This window comes from Camelina sativa, chromosome 5, assembly GCF_000633955.1.
Source record: "Camelina sativa cultivar DH55 chromosome 5, Cs, whole genome shotgun sequence".
In the NCBI taxonomy this organism is placed as follows: Eukaryota; Viridiplantae; Streptophyta; class Magnoliopsida; order Brassicales; family Brassicaceae; genus Camelina; species Camelina sativa.
Window position 1 is genome coordinate 25696385 of NC_025689.1, and position 11199 is coordinate 25707583.

General features: G+C 34.1%; 1 protein-coding gene and 1 pseudogene across 1 annotated transcript; both read right to left on the bottom strand.

The window, feature by feature from the left end:
- On the bottom strand, positions 1754-3906 carry LOC104789582 (annotated as a pseudogene).
- On the bottom strand, positions 7778-9466 carry LOC104789583 (E3 ubiquitin-protein ligase SINA-like 2). The gene is made up of 3 exons (XM_019245376.1): positions 9260-9466; positions 8633-8956; positions 7778-8488 (listed from the first exon to the last, which is right to left on the bottom strand). Exons 1-3 carry the CDS (start codon positions 9464-9466, stop codon positions 7778-7780), a joined length of 1242 nt encoding a protein of 413 aa, XP_019100921.1.

Genomic DNA, 11199 nt, shown 5'->3' on the forward strand with positions numbered 1-11199 from the left:
ATTAGTGATTTTCCTGCATATGGGAATCTTGCAGGCTGCAAAGTAAAGGGTAAAATGGGATGTCCTTTATGTGGGAAAAATACAGACAGTATGTGGTTGAAGTTCAGTAGAAAACATGTCTACATGTGCCATAGAAAGGGTCTGCCACCAACTCATAGTTTTCGGTGGAAGAAGTCTTGGTTTGATGGAAAAGCTGAACATGGGAGAAAGAAAATAGTATTAAGTGGGCAGGAAATTTCTCAACATTTGAAAAATTTCAAAAACAACTTTGGCAATTTGAAACAGTCTGCATGTAAGAGGACAAGGATGACATCAACTGGATTGGGTTCTGATAGTGAGGATTTATCTAGTGAATCTGAGGAAGATGAAGAGGAAGAGATAGACAAGGAGGAGATATCAAGATGGAAGAAACGGTCAATCTTTTTTAGACTACCTTATTGGGAGGTGTATATATGCCTAATGTTATGTATTTTGGATTCAGACTTTACAACCTATGTTGAATGACTTTGTTGACTTCTGTTCTGAATGTTGAATTGGAGACAGGTTTATGTTTAATGATTTAAATTTCTACTTGTTCTTTTAATTGGTTTATAGATTTAAACAGGTTTAGAGCTTTCTGGAAAAAAATATAATTGGACAAAAAAAACAATTCAATTCATATTTCATAGCTCTCATAATTTGTTATCAAACATTATACTACAACTAATAAAAATGCTATAAGTATATTATATATAACAATTCTCAAAAGCTATTGTATAAGAATATATTATAGCATTGAAGTCATGCTGCATCAATATATTTCAAAGCAAAAGATAATTGCTATTGTATAAGGACCTACGATAACAAAAATCTACGTGTTATATAATAACAAATAATAGCATCAAAATATTGCTATAGTATCTTTGCCAATCATAGCATACGCAAACAATGCTATTGTATGGGTGACACCTACCATGGCTGCCGATGTCACAGCATTTGCGATTTCGCTGTGAAATACTTTTTTCTGCGCTAACAATGTACATATCTCTTGTAGTGTGCGTTTATCCAAACAAATAAACGCAATTTTGCCAATTGATATACTAATGACCAATTTTGCCAGTGATGTATTTTTTACGTTTATCCAAAGAAATAAGACGATGTGAGAGGTATAGAGATAACAAAGGACTTTGTTCAAGCTACTTATTAGAGGTTGTCATATGTATACCATTTAATCATTATGTCTTTTTTATTGTGTGAACTGGTCATCTATGCCAATATGATCATTTCATTTATTCCTCCCTCCAATATGAACAAGCTTTCAGTAATTATTATTATTTTTTTTTTTTGCGAATAACTCGATCTTGAATATGCTAGAGGAATGTACTAGAGAATTCTCAAGGCAAAATGGCTATAAACTTAGGCAAACTCAAATTGAACAGAACAAATACCAACATCTTCTTGGATTTCTGACATCAACGAGTTCTTAGACTTAGCAGAAACAATCTCACCAAACATAAATTTCATCAGAGAAAGTTAGAAGAATCAAACCTAGTCCTTCTGAAGCACTATAACCTTAATTCCGGAACAACCAGCCTCACTGCATCGAACATAAGATAACTGAGGCAAATAAGCCTATAAGAGTTTCTAAGGGTTTAAGCAACTTGACACCAGCTTTGAAATTGCAGGTGGCGAGCTGGAAGGGGAAAATTATAGTCACGAGTCAAAGAACAAACAGACACATGACTACATGAGTATAATGATGGATAGAGGGAAATAAGCATTAAGTAAGATGATGGACCATAAGACTATCCTTTTAGAGTGCGTAGAAATCAACAACAAAAAAAAAAACAAAAACAGCAATGCATTAAAAGGTTATATGCACAAAACGACCAAAGACAGATACCCCTCCTCTTAGTCCTCATCTTCATCATCATAATCTTCTTCTTCTTCTGCACCTTCATCATCATCATCATCTTCTTCTTCATCTTCTTCATCTTCTTCTTCTTCTAGGCTGCGGATGCAAATACGCATATGCTTCACCAAAAACCTCGGATCGAAGAGATAGTCAGGAACTAACATAAAGTCCTTCTTCGGAGTTTGGAAGCTCACTTCCTGTAATTTATTCATCTTCGAAGATGTAAATTTCAGTGTTACCTGCCGTCGAGTAGGATATATCATAGGAAAACTTTCCAACTCTTGGAGAAGGAGGTGCTATACAGTTCACAGTAAAATACATTCCCTGTGGTTCCTTGAAACACTGAACCACAACTAATGGACCATCCGCATATTCCTGAAGGACCGAAATCTTCGTCTCAATGTCCAGGTATACATGATGGGAATAGCCATACCTGACACGTTTGTCAGTGTCCTTGTGGTTAGCAGCGTAATGACTGTAGAGATTCTTGTACACGCCGGAGTAGTTGCAGTTCAGTGCAGGACAGTAGCACAGAACGAAGCTGCATTTCTTCTTGTGGGCTAATTCTTTGCCATAAGAGATCGTCTCGGTACAACCATGTTTGGCGTTTGGGCAAGGGAAAATGATTGCTTTAACAACTTTCTCCATTATTCTGCATCGATTGATACCAATGGGCAAAGTGCATGAAGGGCATATGTGCCTCAGTTTTGTGCAGCAAGAAGAACAAGCTATGTGTCCATTGTCACACTGAAAATAATAACCACACAGAGTTAGTTACTAGGATTATAATTTACAAGTCAATGAAACTAGAACTAAATACAAATGTAAAACTAGTAACTCATACAAATGTTATCTGGGAAGGACAATCATCCATTAAGTTTCGTCAAGCAAAAATATTCACAAGACTCGTTTGCTTTGAAATAATCTTCTTTACGAATCATTGTTAAGAAATCAACATTGAACCATTGTTATGAAATAAATCATTGTTTCAGTAACAACCAGTAAGGGAAATTAACATCTAGCAAATCACAGTTATCCTAAACGATTCTCATATGTTTCTTTCATCAACAAAAACTGGGGTTACTCTCATACATACATGACCACTACTACAGACTTCATTTCCTTTAATTATCATCTTCCTAATCCAACGTTTTACCCCAAAATCATTGAACCACACAGTTTTTGAGAATTCTGAAATCATCCAATTACTGGAATTACTCTAATGATATCAACATTTGTAAGGCATAGATTTCAACCTAATCACTGTCATCCTAAACTATAAACCAACCAGGAAGAAGTAGTAACAAACACCTGAAAGATATGATCAGTTAGTGCATCACAGCAAACAGGACAATCGAGAAGATCGAGCTCGAATAACTTCCCAGGCCGTACCACCAAATCTCCTGCACCACCAGTCTCACATTCTTCTTCAAAAATTAAGGGAACTCGTTGCCAGTTTGGGCCGCTGCTCGACGCTTCTCCAGCGAGGGATTTGATCTTCTTCTTAACCACCGCGGTGTAACCATGTTTGACGTTTGAGACAATGACTGCTTCAACAACTCTCTCATCATTCTTCTACATCGATACTTACCAATGGGCAAAGTGCAAGCAGAGCATTTTTTCTTCATTTTTTCACAGCAAGAAGGGCACGCTACATGTCCATTGTCACACTGAGACAACAAAACTCACACAAGACTCCGATTACAAACTCATATAACACAATTAACAACTATAAGGCAAGAATTTTGTAGCTAATCACTGTAATCAACAAAATTTAATTAAGTCCCCTCTGACAACATCTTCCTGGGTAGAGTGGTGAAGAAAGATACCTGAAAGATACGGCTCGTGAGTGTGACGCAACAAATGGGACAGTCGAGAAGATCTAAATCGAACAACGTCCCAGATCGTTCCACTTCCACCGCATCTTCTTCACCACCATCTGGGATTACGGATTGGGCAATGGAAGGTACTCGTTGCCTCTTTGGACGGCTGCTCGACGCTTCTCCGGCCATGGTTATCGGAATCTGGAGCTATTGAAGTTCTGATTTTCGATCGAAATCGCTTAAACAGAAGGAGTAAACCCTAAATCCCATTTTCTATTTTCCCGCCGGAACGTTTTCAGGGTTTGAGTCTTTCAGAATTTATGGCGTACACACAGTACAGTTTAGCCAACTCAGTAACTCTTATCATCGTTTATTTACCGTTTATTTTATTCTTTTAGAAAAGGGCTTTTTATTTACAAAATCATATCGATATTATTTTATAATATTTTGGATTTTAAAAAAAAAATTGTATTAGATTCCATTAATTCTATTTTAGTTCAAATAAATTATCCACTTAATAAGTTAATAGTGGTGACATTTCTATCAAATAATCTCTTAATATATATAATGGAGTTTTCTTGAGGTAAAAAAAAGATTTCCATGTTTTGTGTTTGCTTCCATTACCGTCCGGCTTTGTGAAGGGTTCTTGCTAGATTATTTATTTGAACTTTGTATTTCACCTTTTTAAAATTAATAGAAACAAACAAATGACAAAATAATAATAACTTTTTCTATGAAAAACTCTAAATGATGAATGGTCTGGTCATAACAATTTTACAAATGCATAAAGTGGGAATGACATCAATCTTCAGAAAGTGGATCTAAGTTATTGCTCAAGTTTACCATCCTCTATTAAGAATGTTGTAATTTATCTCAAGACATTGTATCTCAGTCGTCATTCAAGTCTATTGGAGCTTCCAAGTTCTCTAAGTGAAGTAGTTCGTGTGTCTCAGAGAATAAATTCCTCCTTTCACAATCCAGAGATTTACCTCAACTTAGCTGAGTGTCGCGGTCATACCCGATGGAGAAGTACCTGCATACTTCACTTACCGAGGTTCTGGAAGTCCGGCCGTAACAGCGAAGTTGAATCAAAACTCAAAAGCCTTTTGTTACATCAATAACATTTAGGCTTGCATCTTATTAGATGATAAAAGAGAATATGAGCTAGGTTGGTGATTGCGAAAAAGGGTGGTAGTCATTTTATTGAACTTTATGAGAGCGTCAAAGGTGGCGATGACGAATAAGAATCTTCAGACAACGAGATCCTAGATAAGCATTGGAAAATTTTGCAACAGAGAAGAATTCGGAGAGTAAAGAAGAAGAGGCAAATCACATCAGGTTGTTCTTAAAGATGTGGGTTAGTGACAACTTCTTTTATGAATCTGTTTCATATTTTATACTAGAAAGTTACCCACGCGATGGGTGGATTATAAAATCAAATATTTTGTATATAAAATAAAATTTTGTTAAATTATATATGAATCGTTTATGATATTATTTATATATGCCTTGAAAAGAATTTAAATACATACATTTATCAGTTTATAGTTATGAAGTGTGTTAAAAAAGGACAATTTTCACATATTGCATAAAAATAAGTTTTGGTTTTAAATTTAGCAAATCATTTCTAAATTCTAAAAATACTAAAATAGCATCATGCTTTTAATCTTATATATTTAAATACTAAACCATATCTCTTCAAAATTATACCCTAAATGTAAAATATAAAATATAGATAACCATTGGAAATAGTGTAAGCTTTTTCGGCATAATGACGGATGGAGTAAGGGTTACAGGAAAATAGACATGAGGTATGATTGGCAACTCAAACAATACCAATGCGATATAAAAGTAGTTTTGCTTTTGTACAGGTTAATCTACTATAATTTATACCACTTCTAATGATTGACATATGTCTATGATGAAAGTATTAAGGTTACAATATGTGTATATATATTAAATATTTTACAATAGGTCTCTGTAATGTTTTTCCGTGTAATGCGAAAGGATGTTGTAAAGTTTGGGAAGTGATTCCAAAGAGGCATAAAGAAATATGTGATCTTTTGACTATTTCTATATGTATTACACGGTAAAATTAGGCTCAATCTTTTTATCAATATGCAAAGTAAAATATTTTTTTTTGTAATGGGGATAAAGAACTTTTAAAAATGAAAAACAAAGCAAATTTACAAAACATAAACTTAGAAATATATTGTAGTTGAATATCAGAGGACTTAAGAGGAGAAATCTAAGGGACTTACAACTATAATATTATGATTGAATGTTCAAAGCCAAAGAGATTGTGCTTTAGGAGTCAAGTATTAGGCTCATCTTCATCACTTAAGACTTCGAACTATAGTTAGAAAGTTAAAAATCACATTACAAAACAATGCAAAAACTTTAAATCATGACTATCATAAAACATAATCCTTTGAAAGAGGCTAATAAATATTGACAAGACTATGATATCAAAAAAAAAACATTGACATGGCTTTATAAACGATTTCTTCAAATAGTCCTAGAAAAATTAATCTGTTAATCATCATACTGCAAGACATCATGTTTTTTTAAAAAAATTTCATAAGAAATAATATTTTTAAAAAATACCATGGGAAATGATGGGAAAAGGAATTTCACTGACACATTATTCTGAGTAATCACATTCATGGCAATAAATACAGTTATAAAGCATATTAATTGTAATTAATTTGGTCATATGCATTATTTCAACATGAACAGTTTGAACAAAAGAAAACGTCCACCCATAATGTCATAAAGGTAATTGATTGAGAGAAGTAAATGTAAGTCTAAAGAAACTGAACAAATAAAATGTCCCAAATTAAAAAAATGTGTGTAGACAATTTAGTTTTAGATTAGCAATAATGTGTCTTTTTATTTCATTAAAATTGAAAAAAATGACACATGTTAAAAAAATACAGGAGTGCCAAATGACAATTTCTCACAACTCTACTTTGTTATAGTTTAATATATAGTAAATATTGACATGTGAAACTGATAAAAATAGTGAAGTAATAAAGTTCCAGTTGCGATCAAAAAATAAGTGAAAATTTTATGAATCGTAAAAACAAAATAGATTAATAGATTAATTTTTCTTTAACAAAAGTAAACTATAGAGATTTTTGCTATGAAATAATACTAAATTAAAAAAACCAAAATTAATTAAAGATTTGGTGGAGAAAGATAAATCTGAGTACTTATATATAATAAATAATGTGATTTTTAACCAATTAGGTCATCAAAGAGGAATAAAGAAGGTGATAGAATTGATGATGATGTGAGAAATGAGGGACAGCCAACCATAAGTAAAGCATTAATACATTGTCAGATTATGTAGTTGATGCTTCGAAATGATGCCAAATTCGTAGAAGCAGAGAGGCATGGAAAAGATAGAAAATATATTTAACTTTTTAATTAGTCATGTTGGCTAGGGAACAGACCTATTTTTTTTGTTTCTTTGGTTTCTTTGCTCCATAGTTTTGAATTAAAATTGAAATGAATTTATATCTTGTTGGCTAGGGAATTGAGATGGATCTATTTAAGTTTATTTAACCCATAGTTTTGAATTAAATTGAAAATGAGGACATGTGTCAGATATATAAGAAGCCAGGTGTCATGTTATTATAAGAAGTTGAGAAAAACCTTCTCATATTATATAAGATATTATATAAGATTTACTATCTGTTCTAATACATTTTGCTTCTATACGTCCTGCAGAGGAATATTACGAACAGTTGCTTTTGCAAAAGAAGAGGAATATTAGAACTGTTCCTAATATAAGAGCAAAAGCAATACATTTCTACCAATCAATCACTAGAAACAAAAGAAGACAAACCCGTAATCTACCGAGTAATTATAAGAAATGTCCATAATTTCTGCAGAGGAATCTGAATTCGAGATTAAAAAAAAAAAATTGACAAAAAAAAAAGAAAAAAAAAAAACAGCATTAACTTAAAAACGATGAGCCATAAGAGTAGCGCTTAGAGTGCATAGTGGACAAAAACATGAGAAGTACATTAGAGTTGGCCACTCTTCTTAGTCTTCATCTTATTGAGATTCCTCTTTCATCCTTTTTTAAACGGTGGATGCAAATATTCATCTTCAATGAAACTCTCTTATCCTGGAAATAGTAAGGGACCAACATGAAGTCCTTCTCAGGAGTTTGGAAGCTCACTTTTTGAATTCTCTTCATCTCTGGTGATTTAAACGTCATAGTGTGTTGGTCGCCTGACATCGGCGTGCTGTACGAGAGATCATAGGAAAATTCCCCAACTCCTGGAGCAGAAGGTGCTATACAGTTCACAGTCACATACAATCCTTCTGGCTCCTTGAAACATTGAACTGCAACCAACGGACCATGACCATCTGCAGATTCCTGAAATACTAAAATCTTATCACTTATCTTCATCCATGTGACGGTGGAACGGTCACAAACGAATTGATTTGATATCTTCTTGTTCAGGTGGTTAGCATTGTAATGAATGTAGAGATCATTGCATACGCCTCTGTAATTGCAGTTCGGCTGGGGACAGTAGCACATAGCGAAAACACATTTCTTCTCATGTATTAAATCTTTGCCATAAGAGAATCTCTCGGTGCAGCCATGTTTGAGGTTTGGGCATGGGACAAAGATTGCTTGGACAACTTTCTCCATTATTCTGCATGGGTAGTTACCAATTGGAAAAATGCATGAATGGCATTTGTACCTCAGTTCAGTACAGCAACTAGAGCAAGCTATATGTCCATTGTCACACTGAGAAGCAAAGCACACAGAGTTAGTTACTCGGATTACAAGTCAATGAAACGAGAATTATCATATGTTATCTGGGAAGGAACAGTTATTCATTACGTTTCTTTGTTTGCCATAAGAGAGGTGAAGTAAAAAAAAAAACAAGACCTGAAAGATAGGACTCGTGAGTGCGTTAGAACAAACCGGACAATCAAGAAGATGAAGATCGAACAACATTCCCGATTGTGCCTCCCATATCACCACATCACCGTCTACGTCACCATTCTCTCCTTCTTCTTCTTCTTCTTCTCCTTTATCGGTGCAGCCATGTTTAGCGTTTGGAGATGGGACAATGACTGCCTCAACAACTCTCTCCATTATTCGGCATCGATAGTTACCAATTGGAAAAGACAGCCACTTACAATTGTAATTAGGGCATTTGTTCCCCAGTTTATTACAGCAAGAAGAACAAGCTATATGTCCATTGTCACACTGAGATTCAAAACCACACAAATAATAATTATTATTATTATACCCAACCTGTAATAAAAACGAAGCAATGCAACTACTCTTTTAAGTAAAACTTATCAACTCAATGTGGTATAGTCATTTATTAATTTTGAGAAATCAGTTTTTAAAGTCACTAACGCTAGAACAAAAATATATATAAGCTAATATTAGTGTCACAGATGTGCTAGTAAATGAAATCTTCCTAATGCAACGTTTTTCACAACATTTTTCAAAAAAACTCAGAATCAACCTGAGAGGGAGGCAACGGCCAAGTAGAAACAAAACCTGAAAAATAGGAACGGTGAGCGCGTGACAACAAACAGGACAATTGAGGAGATCAAGCTCGAACAACGTCCCCGATCGTCGTGCTACCACTTCTCCTCCACCATTATCGCCTTCATCTTGGACAGTGGAGGGAACTGGTTGCCTCTTTTGACAGCTACACGATGCTTCTCGGGCGAGGGCTTGCTGAGAGTTCGTGCCTTTCACCATGGCTGTAGGAATCTTTGAAAGGTGTTGTTAAGTGTGGAACTGGATAGGTCGCTTTTGTTGCTATTATATAGACAGATTGAGTAAAACCCTAGTGTTTCCCTTTTTTGTTTTTCCCGCTGAGACGTTTGCTATTACTTTCACTAGGAAAGCGACCCGTGCGTTGCCGCACGGGGAGGTGAAATCCTAAATTGAAATTTAACATTTGTAATTCATCCTAAATTCTTTCTTTTCTCAATCAATTTGATCGTTTTCACTTCTTGCTATTGCTTTCTGCTGATTAAAAAGCCAAAGATTCATTTCAATGTTATTATATTTTATGTTGTCACACACAAAAGTTAGCCTTTTTTAGAGCTTGATTTACTATGAACATTACTTTTAACCATATATAAAATTTCACTTATGTTTGTCTTCGACCATATGGTGCTATATATTGGTATCCTTTCTTAATTCGCTATTAGAAATTGTCTTTGTTGTTGATCATTATCAATCGAAATACATACGAGGCTGCTTCTCTCTTGGTTTATTTACTATATCGAGAAAGTACTAAATGCCACTTGTTGAAGGAAGGTCGAAGATTGGGATCGGAGTAGATGGCTGGATTGAGTTTCGTTTCCCCTTCACTTTGATACGTGATTTCTCTTTCCATAGATTATTGATTCACAAATCACAATCAATATTCCGATGCTGTAAGCAAGTGAAGTTTGTATACAAATGATTTACTATGAACATTACTTTTAACCATATATAAAATTTCACTTATGCTTGTGGATGTTTTTTTCTCTCACTTTTAGATATGTACAAAACCAAGTTTTATATGACCGACCAATCAAACCTAATTGGTTAGTATAGAGTAACTCACATTCTTCAGCTACAACTTTTAGAGATATATATTTGGCTATAATGCTTTCCACAGTTACATGCATGTTGGTCTCACGTTTTCCCTCAAAAGACCCCCTTCTTTCCTCCCTTTTAATGGGTTAATCTTGATTGCCTTATTTCCTACTAACACATTTGATACATGGATTTGTAATATTTGCTTCAAATCACATATTCCTCTTTGGAAAAGAAAAAAAATCCAAGACGTAACAGACTAAGAATGCATATAGACAAAAACTTGTACACTCATCAGCTATTCAATCAAAGTAATTCAATTAAACTAAAAAAGTCAGAAAATTAATAAAATATAGAACATAGGATTTTATGTTGGTCTCTCCCAATCCATCCCATTCCACCGTGTCGACTGCTCTCCATCCAGGCTGCATCCCCTTTTATTTGATTTCCCACTTATGTCTATGAATCGGTACCATCATGTTCTTCAATAAACGACAGCGAAAACGAAGTCGATGTGGTGAAACATGTGATAATAATATCTCACCTTTTGATGTTCTCTTCTTTAGGTTAAACACTAATTTTATAAATTTCTTGCATTTTTTTTTTTTTTGGCATTCCAGATCACTCTAAAAGTGATTTTTATACATTATGTTTTTAAAAAGTTGTATATACAGATTAGAAAGTCATCAAAGACTAAATAAGTTACCTTTAGTAGATCTTTTCTTTCTAACTTGACTTGTCATTTGGTCGTGCTTACGCTTTCTAGAATTTAATTTTGTGTTGTCACAAGTATGTCTGGCTTTTTCTTCGGCACTCTATTTCCATGCTCATTTGTAATATTTCTATATATTATCAAAATGTTTGATACCCAGAAAGTATAAGAAATTATAATTCAACTAAAA